The following is a 22,282-nucleotide window of genomic DNA, read 5'->3' as shown; positions in this document are numbered from 1 at the left end:
GAACCAGTAGATTTGATTGGTCTCTTGCATCTTAAAATTCACATAAAACTAAAACAGATGTTTTCCTTTTCCTTTAGTTTTGGGTGCTTTGGGTCCTGTCATTTATGTCTAAAAGAAAGAACCCGGACAGTTCCATGCTAATGTTCTGGAAGCCCCACGTGCAGCAGGCCCTTCCTTTGCCAGGCCACACTGTAAAAAGTAGACTTTTCTGTAATTAGTGTTTTCTTTTTACTGTGTACTATAATTTTCCCTTATAATTTTATAAAGTAATTCAAAAATAGAAATTATATGAAGAAAATTATTGTGACATCTTACCCTAGTCACTAGGTATGTTCTTGAAAAGTATATAGATAAACTTATACCAGGAACAGACAGGGTTTGGATACTTGAAAAGCATAAGAAAGCTGTCCACACCTAATTTATGCAGAAAAGAAGTTTTTGTTGGTGGTAGGAATGGAGAGTATTGTGACCAATGTTGAATCATAACATAAAAAGACAAATCTGAAAGGAGGCAAGGGCAGTAGTGCAAGTTCTAGGGAAAATGCAAGGTCAAGATTGGCTGGAACTAACGAAGATGGGAACTATGGAATTGCTGTAGACTTTTTCTTTATGCTTTTCTTTTCACTTGTTCAAATGCTCTAGAAATGCTTGTTATTCATAAATGATTCAATGTCTTTATAAACATTTTCTGATTCCTAGGATATTATTCATCTGACCGTATGCTCTAGTTATTGCCCAATATATGGGGCAGGGAGTGCCAGGGAACAGAGGAGAGATGACTACAGATGAAAGAGGGGGTTTTGGAATAACATTGGGTCTTTCTTTTCTTCACACCCTAGTCAGCAAATTCCATGCAAAGTATTGCTAATTCCTACAAAAGGAAAAGTAAGTGTATTTTATGAACTATGTTAAGATAATTTGATTATTAAAGAGAAGAATCTGTGCCCCAAATTGATTGATTAAAAAAAAAAGATTACAAGTGTGATGCGAATCATCAGTTTATTCGTTTCCTTTTCTTGAGAACTTTCTTGAAGGCTATACACTAGGATGAAGCAAAAGGCATTCCTGGCTTCTTTCAGAAAGTTTATTATCTACGTGTCCCAACATATCAGATGTGCAATCAACTTTTAAGAAGCCTATAGAATGCCAGATGCCTTTCTGTTATCTGCTTGTCTACTTGTCTAAGCACAATGGACAGGATTTGGCTAACTCTGATTAAGTGTTTACTATTGTTCAGCTCCTCGGCTTTTTACACAATAAATCTGTGATGGTCCCTGTTCAGATTTTCCATCCTGTTCTTATAACCTGTATCCTTAATAATTGACCAGATTCCTTTTCAAGAAGATTTTTAAGTGATTCATCATTTTACAAGTTCTGCAACAGGTTAATGATTTTAGAAACAGTATTGTTACTTAGCAACCTAATTTCAATTGCTGTGTGAATTTTGCAGAGTGTTTTAGGGAGAAAGACATGGATTTCTCTCTCTTTGAGTATGAAGTGAAAAAAACATTACCTTAGTAGGCATTTGTAAATTTTTCTGGATCATCTGATTTACAGGGTGTTTTCTCCCCTTCCAATTTGCTTGTGTTTAAGAACTTAGAGGAAAGCTCTGTAATGAATATGTGTTTGGAGTCAGACCAGGGTTCAAATCCTAGTTCTTCTATTCACTAAGAGTGTCTGTGTAATCCAGAAAAATGTATTTAATCTCTTTAAACTTTAGTGGCCTCATTTATAAAACTGAGAATACTAGCACCTGCTTCATCGCTTTGATATGAATATTAATTTAAATGAGATGTTATATGTGAAATACTTAGCACACTGTGTATGTAGCACTTAAGAAACAGTAAGTGAGAGCTAGCATAATAAGGAAGAGTATGAATGTTACTAAATGTGATAATGGAAATTCATTATTGTGTGGACATTTTCTCCTTACAAAATAGAATAAAATGATTTAAAGTGGACATTATTGATGGCAGACTTAGTTACGCTATTGAGAAATTATATTTTTCTCCCTCTTACGTGTTGTCCAACTCCTTCCTAAAACATGTTTTGTCTGGTTCGTTATCTCTTGAGTACTTTTGCATTCCTGACTTAGAGCAGGTGCTGATTTCTGACTTTGTTGTGGAAATAAAGATAGTAGACCCTATATGGCTTACCAAGAAAGGACTAAAGCCCATGTGCACATGTCAGAGGAAAAGGACTAAAGCCCATGTGCACGTGTCAGAAAAATTTTTAATGTGAAATTTCAGTGTCACAGAGAAAAATATTTACTAAGACAGAATTAACATCATTGGTCTAGCACATGAGATTTTCCATCAGCCAGAGTGAGTTGAGGTGGAAGAGAATAGGGAACTCACGTTTTCAACCTGATTAAGTGATATAATTAGATAATTTTAAAATGTGTTTTTTGGCAGTTGGTGACCACAGGATGGCCACGGGTTTGAAAATTAATCTGGGGAACGTAATTTGGTGGTTACCAGAGGGTAAGGGGGTTGGGGGGTGGGAGATGAGGGTGAGGGGGATCAAATATATGGTGATGGAAGGAGAACTGACTCTGGGTGGTGAACACACAGTGTGATTTATGGATGATGTGATACAGAATTGCACACCTGAAATCTATGTAATTTTACTGACAATTGTCACCCCAATAGATTAAAAAAAATAAAAAATAAATAAATAAAATGTGTTTTTTTTCTGTAAGTGATTAAGTCTGTAATAAATTAATTCTATAATTAATGTGTATTAATTAATATAATTCTGTGAATTGTGTAAATGCTATTATTGCTATAATAAAGTTTATTTAAAAATGATAATATCAGAAATTTTTAGAAAGAACTAAATATAATGTGAGTTGGTACTAAGTAAATGCCACTTTCTGGATGTTTGCAAATACAATTGAGTAAATACATGTAACATAGATAATTGTGCATTTGTCCTATTTTAGGAATATCCTAATGCTGTAGATGCTATAAAAGATATAGAAAATCCAGGGAAATAAGATATAAACATAGGCTATAGTCAAATGCAAATGCTGTGTATGATTATAATTAAATTTAAAACATCACCCCTCACTTTCTGTGCTTTGGGAACCATTGCCTGGAATTTCTATTAATGAAGGATCTAAGTTGAGGTTGTCAAATCATTATTTGATGTACCATTCCAAAGAGCCTTAAGATCCGATAGAGAAAGTTATTTCAGATAAAAGGAATTCACATGTGGTGTGGAGTTGTAGGGAGTCACAATTCAATTTAGGAAGCCCATGTGTCTTAGTTGTGATGTGTAACAGGCCAAGATTTAAATTTGAAACTTTCTATTCATCATTCATCACCTTTTTTTTTTTGGCTTGAGGATCAAGTCAGCCTACTCTGTTCACAAACAAACTGTGATGAAATACAGTAGGTCTGCTCTGAAGTGCTCTGGCTTCCATCACAAAGAAACATGTATTCTTTGTTCACCAGAGAAGCACAAAGGATGCTCTAAAATTCCAAGAATAAATGACTAAGTTAACCAGAAAACTGGGTGCCAATATTAAGGACCACCTCTTCTATTTATGTTGTTCATAGTGAGAGTGCTGTAGAAAGTTCACACACACACAATACAAGACTTCAGATCAAAAAAGGAGCATGAATGTAGATTTCAAGATTTGTTGGAAGAATTGGCTATTCGCTATCTGAAAGGAAACACCACACTGTATTTATTTTTCTATTATAAACCTAGTGTTTTGAAAAGCTTTCCTTAGTTTCTTAAGTATGGCTGGGTTCATTAAGGAAATTTACTTTCAGGAAACAAAGTCCCTGTATTTTATCTGGAATGAGTAATGAAAATCTTGCTGCATAGCTGTTCAGGGAAAGGACTACTGGTATTTATGCTGTGAGTTTTAAACAGGACTGTGTGCTAAGCTGCTATATTTAAGGGTTTAGGCAAATTTTGTGGTATAGCCCCCAGGATATCAGAGCTCTCTTCAGAGCACTCTGAGTCCTAGCTTTCGAGTTCGGTAGGTTTGTAACATACCTGTTGATCAAGTTCTTTTGCTCAGAGATTGACAGAGAATCTGTAAAGCATAAATCATGGGATGACTCCAAGGTGCTTCTCATGGGACAAGTTAGCTGCTGCTTTGTCTTTTTTCTTTATTTTACTTCAAAATATATATTTTTAAAAATTTTGAATTTGAAATTGATCTGTTTTCTCCCAATTCTTTGTGCTGTTATTATTGTAAATGACTGACATAAAAAGACCCGATTTTGAAAAAAGAGGCTATGGAAAGATAGAATTCCATATCACTAAAAACTATACTAACCTCTTCCCTTTGCTTTTCCCTTTTCCTCCCTCTACCCTATATGGATTTTTCTGCACATTGTTACTTCCATCTGATTCCTGGCAGGATTTGAGTTTTGAATTTTCTGATAAACTTAATTTAGAATCACTGTTTTAAAAATAAACTTTTTATTTTAAACAACTTTAGATTCACAGACTGTTGCAAAGATAATTTGGGGGTTTCCCAAATACCCATACACAGTTTCCTCTATAATTAACATCTTAGATTAGTATGGTATAGTTATTATAATTAATGAACCAATATTGATACCTTGTTATTGACTAAAGTCCATATTTTATTCATATTTCCTCAATTCTCCCCTAATGTCTCTTTTTCTGTTCCAGGATCCAATTTATGATGCCATATTATATTTAATTGTCATGTGTCCTTAGGCCCCTCTTGGCTGTGACAGTTTTTCAGATTTTCCTTGTTTTCAATGACCTCGATAGTTTTAAAGATTACTGGCCATGAATTTTATAAAGTGTCTCTAAATTGTGATTTTTCTGATTTTTTAAAATATTTTAGAGAGGAGGACCACAATGGTAAAGTGCCATTCTTATCACATCTTGTCAAAGATACATACCATCAACATGACTTAGCACTGTTGATGTGGACTTTGATCATTTGACTTGAGATGTTTATAAGGTTAGAATCACATTTTCATTCTTTCATGAAACCATCAAAGCATTTTCCTGAAGTTTTTAATGACATATTTATTGAAGATATCAGGAAGCTAACTGGGACTGATCTTTTTGGTTTTTCTTTATTGGTGGTGTTGTAAAGCTTCTTTATTGGTTTTTAATCATTAAACAAAAATAATTTCAGTGGTGGTAAAAACATCTAATCTTTTTCCTTGTGTTGTAGGTGGGAATGAGATCCCGAAACCAGGGTGGTGAAACTTCATCCAACGGGCATATCTCCTGCCCCAAATCCTCCATCATCAGCAATGCTGATGATAAAAGTCTCTCAGAAGATGCAAAAAAGAAGAACAAATCAAACAGAAAGGAGGATGATGTCATGGCCTCAGGAACTGTCAAACGACACCTAAAACCATCTGGAGAAAGTGAACGAAAGAATAAGAAATCCTTGGAGTTATCCAAAGAAGACCTCATCCAACTACTCAGCATAATGGAAGGGGAGTTGCAGGTAGTCAAATTTTCTCAACTATTGTTTCTCTAGTTCCCAAGCTATAAAACAAGAGACTAGGAACCTATGTCCCTCACGGGGTTATGAACTTCCTGAGGAAAAGGCCTATGTTTTTCTTATTCATTTCTAAATCCCTAATGCCTGGCACCAGTTTGCACTGAATATATATTTGTTGAATAAATGAATAGATGTTGATTCCAACTTCAAGCTTCTCTAGAAGCAGAAAGTTTCTTCATAATATGATTTTGGTAATAATTTAACATAGGCCCCTGTACTTAGTAGTATGTAATCAATGAGCTGTTCTACTTTAGTCTTTCACTATGGTTGAAAACTGTAGAAAAATCACAATTATTAGAAAGTAGAGTTAAGATCAAGTGTTACTTTTTACCAGAAGGTAGAATAAAAGAGAGATACAGAGATAGAGGGAAAGAAAGAGGGAGAAAGTGAAGGAAAGAGAAAGAAGTCTTTGTTTAAACCAGCTTTATACTTTTCTCATTTTTCATAACTTTCAGCTTTAATTTTCTACAACCTCATAGGAGTTGAGAAGCACACAAATAAGCAGAGCATTGTATTGTGAAGACCTAATACTTTCACAAAGCGTTTTGAAGTCTATTATCTCATTCAATCTCAATAAAGATATTGGTATCATTGTCTATATTTTATAATGAAGAAACTGAGGCCCAGAAGAGTTAAAGGTTTGTTCAGATCTCATCTTAGACCTCCTGATTCTTGGTCCAGTGCTCTTTCCATTGGACCAAGCTTCTGTAGCTACCTGTGTCAGGTCCCCCATTCAGTGTATGTTTTTAGGGAGCCAACAGAGGGAGTTGGGATTTTTCTGAGTTCCTGAGCTCTATACAATTATATTTCTGGAAGTGGGGAAACAATAACTTCTTTTGGGGGGTTGATGAGTTAAGGGTGGATTGCTGTTTTCCTCTCTGTTTTTATTCGGTTCTTAGCTTGCATGAGCCTCTTAGGGGAATACTAATGATTATGTGAGATGAAGCCTTTGTTTGGTGCGGTTATCATCAGAGAGATCATTTGCAACCTACCCTAAACTAGAGTGGACTAGCCTGATCTGTTCCTGTTCTCATCTGTATGTGCACACAGATAAGGAAACCCCTGGGGTAAAGAGAAATAGAAAACATAACAACACTCAGATTTTAAAAAAACAGACAAACGTGACTGAGCTCACCATGTGGATAAAAATCACATTTGTATTTCACAGCAAAAGAAGAAACTTTCCAGAATGACACCATTACTAAAAATAGCTCCAGCACTCCCAGAAATGTGGTTAATGTTTTGTCTATTGACATTCATTGTGTAAGGAGGCAGACTATACTACTCCAACTTTTTAAGTTGCCCCCATCTGACAGTACTAACCCAAGTGGATGCTACAGTGGTTGTCTGGGAAATTCTCACAGAACAATGGTATCCGATCACTTCTTTCCAGGCATGGTGGCCTGTGTGAAGCCTGTGGCTCTTGAGATACTAATTTCTATAGAACGCTGTTGTTATGTCATGGTGGATTCTGGAAGATATTTAAGATTCACGTGGCTTTTATGCTCATGGTATTGCGAGATATGATTCCAGAACCTAGGCATTCAAAATATAAGCCCATACACCCAGGACATCAAAGAAATTACCTATGAGACTACAAAGAAATACATTTTGCTTTCCATTAATATTTATAAATACAGGATACCTTACCTCACACGATAGATACATTTCCGAGTAGCAATATATAAGTAAAAAGTGTAAGATATTTGTAGAGGAGGCAGTGAAGAAAAAGAGAGATGAAAAACCTGGTATTTTAAGAAATTCCATGGTGAATTCATTTGACAAGCAAGTAATCCATCCCCCATACTTACATGTATACACATACATGTGTATGTGTACGTACACTAGTAAATGTAGATTTTGCAATATTAGGTTAGTTAAAAGTGAGAGTGTTCCTGCATTTAAAGGTGTAGATATAGGTATGTAAGTTCTGTACCAGACTCCTGTCCTTCAGTAGCATTGTCACATGAGGTGGCATGTATGTTGTAGCTAAGAGAGGGAGGCAGTTGCCATTAGCAACCATGAGTGGGCTGGTGAAAATGTGACAGCATTGTGCCAGGTTTGCCAGGCTACAGATAAGAAAAAAAGTCTGTCTAAAGATCTTGTATTGAGAGGAGAGGTAGGGATATGCCACGTGAAGTAATTTACCCCCAACTCAGGCCTACATGCCATTCGGCAGACACACATATGAGCATTTAGTGAACTGTCTCCCAGACCTTCAAAGGTCATCTATTACTCTCCCTTTGTGGAATGGTTGTATGTGACTCAAATGCTCTTACTCTGGAGGTAGTGTTCCAAGGTTCTGTAAAATATTGGGATTGGCAGGCATCTCTGAGGTGTCTTATTTACCTCCTTTATACTGCACATGTGAAACTGGCACTCAGACAAGTTATGTGACTTGCCAACTTTGTGCAGCTATGTAGTTACATTTGCTCTAGGCCCACATTGCCTGTCTTTCAGTCCAATGTGCCTCCCACCATGTCATTTACACTCTGGGGATGTTCAAGGGTGGGTTCCAGGACCTTTATATTTACTCCTCGCCTCCAGAATTTCTCTCAAGGAGATTTACATTGTGAACTTTGGGGCTAAAGCTATTTTGTAGAAACACGAAACTTTTTTAGGTAAGAGAAATTGAGGCAAGAGAAATCTTTCACGTCAAGGCAGTGGAATATGATGTGAGCCGTGATGTGATTTGGATAGTGAGAAAACAGCGGGAAGCAGCGGTGCCACAGGGCTGTGGGCTGCGCACTACACAACTCGGGCTTTGTCGTCACTGTTCTGTGAGAGTTGTGCCCTAAAATTGCGCAACAGCTTAGCCTGGAGGGGACTGGAACTGCTCATCAAAAGAAGTAGGGTGAGCAGTTATAAGCAAAGGCAAGAGAAGCCCTTATAATCTAGGCAAGAGAAGCCCAAGATCAGGTTGGCCTGTAGGAGATGTACCCTGGAATGGTTTAGGAGAAAGGAAGAGATGGAAGCTCACTCAGACTTTTTATGCTAATTTTCTCTTTCTCAGACTCCTTGTTGATCTCTTATTCTTTCTAACTCTGCATCCAGGATTTTGGACATTAGAGACAGTTCTGTGTATCTCCTGGTACTAGTGGTCGGCCACTTTCAGAATCTTGTGTGATTCACGGGAATTTGTTGAATGAACAGTGTAAAGAGCATGGCCTTTATTGTTAGCATCGGCTCTTTGCTAAATTTGCAGATTTACTGTTTTGTTTGCCAGTCCAGATATCCAGGAATTCTTGAAGTGCACCTTTACTGGACGTGTATTAGAAATGGAGTTGCCCTTCCCAGGGATCTTTGCATTCTAAGGAGTCTTGTCTAGAACTGGTGATGTCATGACCCTTGTCTTGGAGAAGGACATCTTCCAGACTTTTCAAGCCATACTTTAGCAGATGTAAGCCTGTCGTTTCAGCCCAATGACTGGCCAACATTGCCTGCATAGAAGGAGCAGGGATGGTTTTCATTATTACATTTCTGTCAATGACTGCTTCCAATAACAAGTATTTTCTAGTACATTGGAACACTTTTTTTTTTCCTTTTTGGGTGAAAAACTGATTACATGTTTCTCAGACTAAACTGAAAATAATAGACTAGTACATCCAGACAATCATTTGGGCACCATGATTAATTTCTCCTATTTGTCCAAAAATAGCACTTTAAAGAGGTCATTCAATTTGGCTATACTCAAAATGACTAGAGTTCAAAGGAAATGGTACTCATATCAAAAAGTCATTATACAGAAAGCTTGGCAGAAGGATATTCTTATAAAATTATTAAAAATCTGAATACTCAATACTTCTTTTTCTTGGTGCAAAAAAAAAATTATCTATTTTTTGTACTAAATTCCTTTGATGTATTCCACTGGAAAACATTTTAGAAAAACTTCAAATTAGGTTTCATCATTTTTCCCTTTGTCCTTATAGTTAGTTGTCTTCTACCTGTGCATAAGGAGACTCAGAAAAACACTGGATAACATAACTAGGTAATGTACCACCATTCCATTTGGCTTTGGTTTTTGCCAGGCTGAGTCAGAGATACAGTCATCCACACAGTGAGAAATCTACCTTCATCCTGCATGACTGGCAGAAGAAGTCGTTGTATTTCAAAGATAATTTATGAAACAGATATTATGGCTGTGGATTGTTTGAAGTTTCCTCTAGTCTCTCCTTCTGGGCTTCCTAGCCATTTTTTTCATATTATCAAATAATTTCTCTTTACCTCTCCATCACCTACTCTATGTGAGCTTTCCATCTGCTCTTCTTTCTCAACAAGAGTTCATTCATTCTTAAGGCATCAGTTAATTAATTATTTCTAAGTTGGTCTTACAATATTTAAGAAACATTGCAGTGCTAGAGGTCTGAGGGATACAAAGATTAATAATAATAATAATAATACTCACAGCTAAAATTTGATGAACTCCTATTATGTTCCAAGCATGGTTTTGGGCACTGGGTATTACAGCAGCCATGATGCAAGCAAGAGTTTATGACCTGATAGGGTAGATGAGAATGTACAGGAATGAATATTCTGTGGGGTAATTTTAATACAAATTATTGGAGTACAAAGGAGGGAAAGATTATGAAAATATCAAGAGATGAGTGAAAGCTTCATTGACGAATTGGACCTTGAAGAATTGATAGACTTGGAACAGGTAGAGATTAATGTAGGGACCACCATGAGCAGAATCAAACACAGAGTGGGTGGGAGAGTATGGGTCATGTTCATCAATGAATACTCTTGCCTCAGTGGAGAAGTATTTGGTGGAAGGAAAACTATACCTCCACTTGGAGACTATAAATGAGACATCTGAAAACCATCAATTAGAATGTGTGATCATCTCAGGGAAGTGGAGTGATCCAGAAGTCAAGGGAGTCAAGATTGTTAAGAAGAGAGAGGTTGTGTCAGTCAAAGCAGCAGAAAGTTTTAGTTGCATATGACTGAAGGGTATTCTTTGGGTTTGTGAATCTGAAGGTCATTGGGAACCTTTGCGAGAGCAGTTTCAGTGAGATTAAGCCTATTTTTAGTGGTTTGAGAAGTGAAGGGAAGTTAAAGAAATAGAGTAACATGTTCTGTTCAAAATCCAGGAGTTTAGAACATCTTTTTATTTTTGTAAGAGTTATTGAGATTTTCTGGGTTTTTTTGTTTTGTTTTGTTTTTGACATAGCCTAATTCCCTCCCTCTCTTTTAAAAACATTTTTATTGGGGAATATTGGAGAACAGTGTGTTTCTCCAGGGCCCGTCAGCTCCAAGTCGTTGTCCTTCAATCTAGTTGTGGAGGGCACAGCTCCGCTCCAAGTTGTCGCTGTTTTCAATCTTTAGTTAGTTGCAGGGGGCACAGCCCACGATCCCAGGGGGGAATTGAACCAGCAACCTTGTTGTTGAGAGCTTGCACTCTAAGCAACTGAGCCATCCGGCCACCCCACCAACAGCTCAGCAGCAGCTCATTGTCTTCAATCTAGCTGTGGAGAGCGCAGCTCACTGGCCCATGTGGGAATCGAACTGGCAACCCGGTTGCTCAGAACTCACGCTCTAACCAACTGAGCCATCTGGCCACCCCTAAGTTCCCTTTTCTTTAGCATAGTAATAAAGTGTTTTTCTGGAACAGAGTATGCCCTTACTACATATTTGTTGACCTCCTCCTTTGAAATCACAATGTTGCTTTCCTCTACTTTGGGGCATTAAGTGAAACATGGGATTATTTAAAAAGTAAAAGGCTAAAACAGTATGTCTTGAATGTCAAGTTCTATGGGAAAATGGTGTAGAACCCAAGAGATTGGGTAGTTGACCTTATGACTGTTGACTTTGAGCCTTAGTTTAATTTATAAATTAAACTTTATCATAGGTTTGTATGTGTAGGAAAAAACAAAGGGTATAGGATTCAGTAATATCTGCAGTTTTAGGTATCCACTGGGGGTCTTGGAACATATCCCTATGAATAAGGAGGGGACTACTGTAATAATAGGTTTACTATACTTAGTGATTACTATACTTAGCCAATGCAGATGTTGTTTGTAGAATGTTGGATAAGAAAGGAAGAGAAAAACAAGAGAGTAGCTAGAGGGAAATGCAGGTCAAGGCATGAAAGAGGCTTTTAATGATGAAAGATGCTTCACTGTGTTTATGGGTTAATGGGTTGAGGAGTACGACCAGAAAGGAGCGGACGAAGGATACAGAAAAGAGCAAAGATTTTTGATGAAGCAGAGTCTTGGGGAAGTCAGGAGGGAGGGAATCAAAGGTATGGTATTGGGGCTGACCTTGAAAAGGTCCTTGGGTTTTCTCTTGAAAAGGAGGGAGACCATCTTCTGTGACAGAGGAAAGGAGAAAGAATGCGTGGAGATGAAAATAACGTTTGTAGCAGATGGGTGGGCAGTTGAGGGAGATCTCCCTAAAGCCTCAGCTTTCTCTGCAAGGAAAAGACAAAATTGTGTTCTGCTTAAAATGAGGAGCCCAAGGCCAAGAGGTGGTCTTAAGGATAATTATGTACATGAAGTATTGCTGCTGGCGGGAATGTTAGAGGAAGGTGATTGTGGACAAATAGGAACATAAATGAGTAGAGTTTAGGATTCAGCCAGCAGAGAGACCATGTGTTTGCAGTGGCACCAGTCTGTTTAGAAGTGTGAGGATACAAAGGGAGATATATGTATAGCACTGAATCTGTAGTTGTCCAAGTGGGTGCAGTGGAAGGACAGAAATGAAAGAAAGTGGAGTGTTGGTGAGACAGTGCCCAACAAGGAAGAGATATCGGAAGGAATGAGTTGGTCAGTGGGAAGACGAGCATGACAGGGCTGGAAAGGCTTGAAGTTGGGCTATTTGCACTTAACTTTTCTGTGTGCTACAGTTTTAACTAATGCACGTTCTTGGGTGCGGTCCCGGGAGTAGAAGGGAAAGCAATTAGAATTAATGAGGTCAAAAATTGGTAAAGTTAGCATATTGGCTAAATCTCCCACGTGAATGTTGAAACCTCCTAGGATGATGGATTTGAAGTGGAGAGCAAGTCCGTATCATTTAATAAATGTGAGGGTTAGGGACTAGGTCAATCAACTGCTTCCGGACTACTTTTTCTGAAGTGTTTCTCTCATCACGTCATTCTGTTCTGAGGAGTTTAAAAGAAGTCTCTAGACTCTATCTGATTGAAATTTAAATTGCTCAGACTGGTCTAAAAAAGCTATTTATTAATGACAGACTCCCCATTAGCTATGAAAGCTCATCATTAGCGTTCCCTAACATGACTATTTCTGTCCAATCAGGCAGTCTCTACATTCTTCCCCAACCCTGACACAGGCACCCATATACACAATGTCAAATACTATCACCACCCCAGTGTTATTTTTCTTATGTGTCTTCCAACTTGAGGGTACTTACAAGACGCTTTGGGGCTTTTTAGCAAAATGCAGGACATGTATTTGTTCTTGGTCTATGTCATACTCCCCTCATGTACTAGTCAATATTTCTTTTTTTCTTTTTCTTTTTTTTTTAAATTAAAGATTACTTGTTTTTAAAAGCAGTTTTAGGATCACAGCAAACTTGAGAGGAAGGTACAGAGATTTCCTATATACCCTCTGGCCCCACACATGCACAGGTCCCCCGTTGTCAACATCCCCACCTGAGTGGCACATTTGTTACAATTTAGGAGCTTACACTGACACCTCATTATCATCCAGAGTCTATAGTTTATGTTAGGGTTCACTCTTGGTGTTGTATATTCTATGGATCTGGAAAGTGTACAATGACATGTATCCATAATTGTAGCCTCATACAGAGCGTTTTCACTGCCTTAAAATCTGTGCTCTGCCTATTTATCCCTCCCTAAAAAATATTTCTTTTAGGGAGCTCTGAAGGTTTATCTCCTCTTTGAAGTCTTTCCTTTTTCTTTCTTTTTATTATTGTTAGTTTTAGGTGTACAAAACAAAATAATGAGTAGACATTTATACCCCTCACAAAGTGATAACCCCACCAAGTCTCTCTCTCTCTGACATCGTGTATACCTATTATAATACCATTGACTATATTCCCTATGCTGTACTTTACATCCCGTGCTTATATATATTTTTAAAATTATAGTGGACATTCAATATTATGTTATATTGAATATAACCACTGCACATACACCTGAAACTAATATAATATATTATATAATATATAATATTAGTAATATATATTATACTAATATATTATAATTAAACTAATATATATTATATTAGTTTCAGGTGTATAGTGCTGTGGTTAGGCATTTATATAATTTATGAAGCAATCCCCTCAATAAGTTTAGTACCCATCTGAAACCATACTTAATTTTTACAACATATTATATTCCCCACGTATTTCACATCCCTGTGACTATTTTGTGACTCATTTGTACTTCATAATCCCTTCACCTTTCTCATTCATTCTTCCAACCCCCCTCCTATCCAGCAACCATCAGTTTGTTCTCTGTATCTATGAGTCTATTTATGTTTTTGTTTGTTTGCTTATTCTGCTCTTTAGATTTCACATTCAAGTGAGATCATATAGTATTTGTCTTTCTCAGTCTGACTTATTTCATCTAGCATAATATCTTCTAGGTCCATCTATGTTGTTGCAAATGGTAAGATTTCATTCTTTTTAGTGGCAGAGTAATACTCCATTGTATAAATATACTGCAATTTCTTTATCCAGTCGTCTATCGATGGGCATTTAGGTCATTTCCATATCTTGGCACTTGTGAATAACGCTGCAATAAACAGAGGGGTGCATATATTTTTTTTCAAATTAGTATTTCGGATTTCTCTGGGTAAATACCCAGGAATGGAATTGCTGGGTCATAAGGTAGTTCTATTTATAATGTTGTGAGGAATCTCCATACTGTTTTCCATAGTGGCTGCACCAATTTGCAGTCCTACCAACAGTGCATGAGGCTTCCCTTTTCTCCACATCCTCACCAACACTTGTTTGTTGACTTATTGACAATAGCCATTCTGACAGGAGTGAGGTGGCATCTCATTGTGGTTTTTATTTGTACTCTCAGATGATTAGTGACGTTGAGCATCTTTCCATATGTCTATTGGCCATCTGTGTGTCCTCTTTGGAGAAATTGTCTATTCAGGTCCTCTGTTCATTTCTTAATTGGATTGTTTGCTTTTTTGGTGATGAGTTGTACGAGATTTTTATAAATTTTGGATATGAACCCCTTATCAGATAGATCATTGGCAAATATCTTCTCCCATGTGAAGTCTTTTCTAATTATATGCTCCCCAACACTTGTCTTTCTCTTGTCCAGGAATCCTATATTGTTTTGGTATAAATGTAAACCATAGCATCCCATGAATACACATTCCCTAAGTGTTTTATGTACTTACTTATGTCTGTTGCCTGAAACAACTTGAGAGAAGGAGTTGTGTCTTCTGCTTCTTCCATATGCCTCATGGTACCTAGAGAAAGGGTAGGCATTTCATTATTAGTCTATTGGGAACTGCTGATGAATCTTGGAATGTCCTAATATTTATACACCCTATGAATAGTCAGAAGATTAATTGTTTAATGTCTGCAGAAGACTTTGAACTCTATAAAGTAAAATTTTCATAGTACACATAGTGCTATTGAATTAATAATAATGGTCCCAAATACTTACAATGACATTCCTATTACAGTACTATGATTCTGCTTTTCTGTCATCTTTAACAAGCGATGTCATAACTCCACTGGGGATGGTGATAATCAGTTCAGATGGAATTACCTGGTGCAACTAAGCACAGTAGGCTCATACTACAGAGGTGTCATTTATCGCTTTTATTTTAGAAATGACTTTTCTTTTCCTGAGTTCTATTTATCACATGGGTAGGCTTCCCATGGAATCTCTGAAGAATGAAGCTTTTTGTTACTCTGTATGGCTTTTTAAATCGATGACTCACCTGCACTTAATGTGCTCCATCTTTAGAATCTTGGGCTGAGGTCACCCTGAGTGAGGCTGCCCAGTGAAACCTCACACCACCAAAATGGTCAGCATGCTGAGAATGGTATGTCTTTGCTAAGTTTAGGAGGCAGCAAAGAGACAGGTTGCTTTTTGATTAAAATCAAGACCAGATCGGATTCTTTGTTGAATACGATGCTTCAGAATCTCATGTGTCTAGTAGTATTGTCAGTATTTTGGCAAAGCGTTTCAGTGTCTTATTTTCATTGTTCAGGGAGAAGATTTTTAGTGCTCCTAATAGAATCAGAAAGTTGGCTTCTCTGCAGTGAGAATAATGTACCCATTGGCAACATAGGGGAAAACCTTGGTTTTATTGAGAAATGTAAAAACATATATTAATAAAGAAAATGCCCCATAAAATAAATCTGTGTATTATTTTATAAAATTCAGGACATGGGAAAATACTATATATAGGTAATATGTGAAAGATGGAGATTTCCCCCCAAATGGCTATAGCTTGTATTTTTCTAGTGGAAATGATCTCTATTACTTAACTATATCTAAATTTCCAACTTACCTGTGTAAATGTTATTTGGGTATGTGTTCTTGTTACCTGGAGACACTCAAAAGTAAAATTAAGAGATTGTACAGATAACTGTTATGAGAAATGTATATTAAATGGAGTAGAATTTGGGGCATAGTGCATTTGTGATTCCAGAAGGACGTGGAGACGTAAGATCTCAGCCTATGGTATCCACAAAAATTTTCTATGAAGAAGGAAATATTCTATATCTGTACTGTTCTGCATGGTAGCCATTAACCTCATGTGACTTGTGAGCATTTGCAATATAGCTAATGTGGCTGAGGAACTGAATTTTAATATATTTAATGATAAATAATTTAAATTTAAATAGCCACATGTGGCTAGTGAATACTGTATCAACAGCACAGATATAGAGAAATAGACATGACACTCATCTGAAGAGATCTTAGTTGAAGCCAAAGGACAGAGAAGAAAATGAAACAGTCAAGTCCAAAGACAGACCTTTAGAGAACACCTATGGTGAAGTGTGGGGAAAGAGAAAAGAACTAGCCAAAGAGAGAGGACATAGTTATAGAGAAAGGAAGACAGATAGGAACGGTGATGTGTGATGGATGCAAGGGAGGAGAGAATTTCAGGAAGAAGACATTTACAGCTCTCACTGCTGCTGCAAAGCTGGAGGATGAAAACTGAGAACAGGCCATTTATTGAGCTGACATTTAAAAGGTGCAGTTTCAAAGGAATGGTGAGTGTTGATATCTGACTGCTGGTGTCCAGAAGTGCTTAGCCAAAGTTCACTTTTGAGAAGTTTGTGGCTAGAGAAACATAGCAGGCTGGATCTGAGGGAATAGTAAGTGTAGGAGAGGCTACATAATTTTAAAGGAAATTCCAGACATGCTATCATTTCACCCAGCAATAAGGAGATTATGATGACAGTGTTTTCAGGGCGGAGTATCATCTAGTCCCCGGTTGAAAGATAGCTCTGCCACTAATACTGGCCTAACACATCCAATGAGAAAATACATAAAGTGTTATAAGGGGTAAGGTACTGTGACAGGTAGAAAACGAAGCCGGAATGTTTACCCTCACCTGATGTTTCCTTGGAAACTCCTCTTGATTGGTCACAATGCTGAAGGTTCTGCTCAAGCCAATCTCTGGATTTAACATAAAATTGTTTTACAAAAATTTAAATGGTAATCCACTTTAAAAACATTTTTAAAAAACAGCTTTATATTAAACAAATGGAACTACGAAGTAATTTTCAAAAAGCATCTATTGAGTGCTTAATAGACAGGGTCTGTCTTCTAGGAGTTTGTAATTGAAAATAGTTTGGGGTTTTTTCTCTATTAAATTTATTGGGGTGTCTGGTTAGTAAAATTATGTAGGTTTCAAGTGTGCATTTCTGTAATACATCACCTATATATCCCATTGTGTGCTCACCTCCCAGAGTCAGGTCTCCTTCCATCACCTTATATTTGACCCCTTCTTACCCTCTTCTACCATCCCCCTCCTTCCTCCCCTCTGATAACCCTAAACTGTTGTCTATGTCTATGAGTTTAAAAATAGTTCTTAAAAAGAAAGACATGGACTAGTAGAAATTTTGTTAAACATAGTCGAACAATGTAGAAAATGGCAGAGATGAATTTACCTATGTGAGGATATAGATACCTGAATAGGATGGAGGGAGAGAGGGTGAAGAATAGTCACGTATGTCGTCAGGAGAAGATTAGGAAAAAAGGCCCTAAATATTCCGTGTCCAGATTCCCTGGCGAACAGGCCTTAATGACAATAATTCCATGTCTAAAGAACCCCAGGAGCTTTGATCAATCCAGCTCCTTTTATGTAGAAAGTTTCCAGGCTCCCAACAAGCTGTTGATAAAGACCATAGAAGAGCTAGTAGGAAGAGGAGAGGGAGATTGGGCTTCACCTAAGTGAGGGGCATTTTTCTGGTTCACACTATTAATTCATACAAAATGTTTTTAGAGTTATTAAATGTTTCTAAGAGTAAAATACAGAACTGCATGTCTAGACCATGGTGAATCTAAATTGATTGTATTCAAATTGATGAACTATCACTGCCAGCACTGCTTACAACTACCAGCAACTTGACATTGTCTACAAATTCCTGGGCCAGCCTTTAACCTCTTTTTTACTCCCTTCTCTCTTTGGAACAGTTCAAGAACACTCCTGCAAGTCACTAGGCAAAGACTTAGTAGATAAAAAAATGGGCCTTTCTTAGGCACTTCCTTCCTCTTGAGCTTCCCTCATTTCAGCCCCAGTGACCCTCAGGAGACCTTTCCTGGTACAGTGTGATGGAGGCTTTATGCTGAACTTTGTGTGACCTGTGGCATCCTTGGGTTTGTTAAATGGGGTTACAGTGCAGACAATGTGTGGAATATTTTTCTTTGCAAATATAACTGGTCCAGGTGGGATTTGAAATCTGACTTCATGAGCATCACGTCAACCAGTCATAGCCCAGCATCAAAACACTTGAAGAGCTCAGAGACTCATGTCACATGGTTGTTAACAGAGAAATATTTTTATTCAAACCATCTGTATTTAAAAGAGAAAGCAGGGCACTGATGAAAATTGCTGAAATCATTTTGCTGTGATATTAGTGCATAATCGAAAGAAAGGATATAAACTTTGATTCAAGAAGAGCATTGTCACTTGGGTCTGTTTAGCAAACATGTAATCCTATCTATGGATGTGATCTTGTGCTTCAACAATGTATATGTTTGTATTGGCAGGAAAGGTCTTTTACAGACCTTTCTGAACAGCAGCCATTAATCTCAAGCAATACCTGGTCCCATGTTAAACATTTCCTGATCAAGGGCCTGAAAGGAAACAAGAAACAATGTGCACAAATTTTAGCTGACCCTGCTCTCCCCCTGCCTTTTTAAAGTAGTAATAATGAAAGTGCATTTGCAAGTCCATGCTTCCATGGGGAATAGCTAATTCATGAGGTAAATCAGTGATAAACCAAGGGTTTGTATGTTCCTAAGCAGATGTAGGAAATGGTCTCATGGGCTCAAAAGCAACACTTGTACTGATGAAAGTGTTTGTCCCTTAAACAGTGTGTTACTATTTTTGAACCATAAATGGGTCTGCCCTGAGGTGGTATATTATAGCCCTTGCCATCTTGTAATAGTGAAAAAAATTATATATGTTATATGTGTATGTATGTGTGTATGTGCATGTATATACAACATATGAAAATATATACACACACATCCTTATATACATATAAATTTCTCAAATCAGCAAACATTTTTTAAACCTGAAAACAATGTGTAAGATGAACTGTGTTCTGAAGCAATCGAAATATGCATGCTTCCCCCCCCCCCCTTTTAATGGAATGTAAATTCCTGGCTTTCAGTTTACAAAGGAGAATTGTTGGAGTGAAGATAAGATCGTAGTTGCATACAGAGTGTGAGCCCTGTGTATCTGGTATCTTTGCAATTTCTGACAAGACTTGTTTTATAGGTGGTTGTGGCGTAACATGTCAGCCTGAAGTGCCAGGTATGCTGACTGCAAAATACCTGGGTAAAGACCTCTCCTGAAAAGAAACTTACACATCCTGAGCAAGAGACACTTCCATGGTCACTGAAGAGTTGAGCACAGGAAGCTCTGAACATTTCACTTCCTTTCTTTCTCTCCAGAGCTGTAATTGCTTAAGTAGGAAGGGATCTATGCTTCCCCTTGTTTACCAGTAAGACAAGGTGCAGGTGGTTGTAAGTTCCCTTCTCCCCCTGAGTCTCACTGCCTCATCGCAATGCTCTTCACAGACATCACGCTGCTGTCTACCCATAGCAGAGAGGGGATCAACAACCTGGTCATCCCTATTGATTATCTACCACCATGAGATAGTTGATTCAATTGACAAGGGAATAATTGATAGGCAATTATGGAATGCCAGCTAAATAGTGTGGGACTGAATGCAAGGGGTTAGACAGCCCCAGAATCCCTGACCTCAAATAACTGGAGAGACGCGATCTCCACTGACACTGCTTCACTTCGGGCATCCTTACCTAACCTTTCACATGGTTTATTGCAATAGCATCCTAACAGGTATGCCTTTCCTGCTGTCTTGTCACCTGTACCTCTCCACAGCACAACAAGAGTTAGCTTTTTAAAATACAAATGGGTCAAGTCTTTTCTCTGCTTAAAACACTCAGAGGCTCGCTGTTGCTCTGAGAGGCTTGTATGGACTGGCACTTGCTCACCACGCTAGCCTCATCTTTCATTTTATCCCCGCAATCTGTGGTCCAGTTATATGACTTGCCTTGAACATTTCCTGTCTTAAATGGTGTTGAGAGCCTCTTCTTATTGGGAGCTATTTTCTTTCATTGTGTATTATACAAATGATTTGAAAGAAAAAGGCACTAATATTCCACATGTTCAAGGTTGGCTGACAGGAACAATGCACTGATTCCATTCGTTGGTTTTTTTCCTACTTGATTTTTAGTGTTGTTTCCACATCCAGTGAAGGTCATAGGCAGGGAAGGCAATTCTACATAGAAACACTTACTGTTAGGCTAGTGCTTAAAAGCTTTTTCCATTATTTGTTATAACTTGCTCACATGTTTGTTCAAGGACTTCTGGGAGAGAACTTCCGTTCTGTCCAAATGTTCAGAGATTTCTATATTTCGACAGAGTACCATTCCTGTATCTCTTCGAAGGCGGAGTCTTATTGTAATTACATGCTCAGGAATCGTATTGTAATTATAAGATAAGGCAAGTGTATGGTTGGAGCCATGCTTTTGCTGAGTAGTTAAACTGAGTCCAAATATAACTCTAGGGGTAAAGTTTATATATTTTTAAAATTCTATGTTAAAGGTATTTTTTTTGTAATTTAAAACAGTTTCATTATCTTTTATGTTTTTTAAACTAAGGTATAATTGACATATAGCATTATATTAGTTTCAGGTATACAACATAATGCTTCAATAATTGTATGTATTATGAAATGATCACAATGTCTAGTTAATTTAAAAATATTTTATTAAAAAATTTAAATGGCTAATTCACACATATGGTTGAAAAGCTAGAAAAAGTTATAGTGTATGCAAGTGTGCATGTATTCTTTTTGTTTTTTATATAAATGGAGCATATTAGATACACTGTTCTGAAATTGGCCTTTTGCAGATATCAAATATGACTTGGATATCTTTCCCTATTATACTATACAGAGATTTTTACATTCTTTTTTAGAAAGTAATTGTTTTTTTTCCAATTACAGTTGACATACAACATTATATTAATTTCAGGTGTACAACATAGTGACTAGACATTTATGTAACCTATGAAGTGATCACACTGATAAATCTATTATAGTACAAAAGTAATTGCGGTTTAAAAGGTTAACAATAATTGCAAAACCTGCAATTACTTTTGCACCAACCTAATAGTACCCCTCTGACACCGTGGCTGCAGAGTATACGATGGTTGGGTGTACCGTGGTGCAGTCCCCTGTTGATTGGCTCAGCCTTTTGTGATCACAATCGATGCTGCATGTGTACATGATACATACATTTTATCACCCATGTAAGAGTACTTCTCTTGGTCAGTTCGTGCTGGGGCATTAAAACTGCTTAGTCAAAGGGTGTATAAACTTGTGGTAGATTTTGCTAAGTTGCCCTCATAGGTCTGTTTTCACACTCTTGCCAACATGGTGTATATCAATTGTTTTGCCAACCTGATATTTTAATTACTTTGCCAATTCAGTTGGTGCAATGGGCATCTCCTTGTAGTTTAATTTACATTTCTCTTATGAGTGAGGTTGAGCAACTTTTCAAATGTTTTTAGAGGTATTTGTATTTGCTTTTGGTGATTAGTCTGTTTCTATCCTTTGGCTGTTTTTCCATTGGATTGTTGGTCTTTTGAAATTAGTTCTTTGTGATATAAGCTATAAATCAAATAGTTTCTCCATTTCATTATCTTTATTTTGCCTTTGCTTTTGGCATTTCCTGCTCTGCAGAATTTATTATTACTATTATTAGCCAGACATCCTTCTTTTCTTTTATGGTTTCTGATTTGAATCAAGCTTAGAAGTCCTTCCTACTCTTATATGATGAAAATTTTCTTTCAAATTTTCTTCTAGTACTTCCCCCCCCCGCCCCGTTTTCCCATTTAAATATTTTGCCTAACTGGAATTCACCTCTGTTTAAGGTGAGTCACTTTATTTTTTTGTAGATGGCTGTTGTATCAGTCAGGGTCTGGTTAGGAAGACAGAAACTATTAATACTTCAGATATTTCAAACCAAAAGGAGTTAATAAAGGGATTTGTTTACACAGATGTTAGAAAGCTGAAAGATAAGAGAATGCTGAG

The 22,282-nt window shown here is 37.3% G+C and overlaps 1 protein-coding gene across 7 annotated transcripts in view; it reads left to right on the top strand.

Moving 5' to 3' along the window:
- Positions 1–22,282, top strand: part of FILIP1 (filamin A interacting protein 1) — a 217,642-nt gene that overhangs the window by 108,723 nt on the left and 86,637 nt on the right. For 6 of the 7 annotated variants that reach the window (XM_033103049.1, XM_033103045.1, XM_033103050.1 and 3 more), the window contains exon 2: positions 5,180–5,461. In XM_033103049.1, coding sequence (XP_032958940.1) covers positions 5,180–5,461 — 282 coding nt within the window. Of the gene's footprint in view, positions 1–4,852; positions 4,961–5,179; positions 5,462–22,282 lie in introns of those variants that run through there. The other variant, XM_033103047.1, reaches the window with a different exon arrangement.

The sequence above is a fragment of the Rhinolophus ferrumequinum genome, chromosome 3 (assembly GCF_004115265.2).
Source record: "Rhinolophus ferrumequinum isolate MPI-CBG mRhiFer1 chromosome 3, mRhiFer1_v1.p, whole genome shotgun sequence".
Lineage (NCBI taxonomy): Eukaryota > Metazoa > Chordata > Mammalia > Chiroptera > Rhinolophidae > Rhinolophus > Rhinolophus ferrumequinum.
The sequence above is the reverse complement of the archived record's forward strand: the minus strand, read 5'-3'. Positions and strand labels throughout refer to the sequence as shown.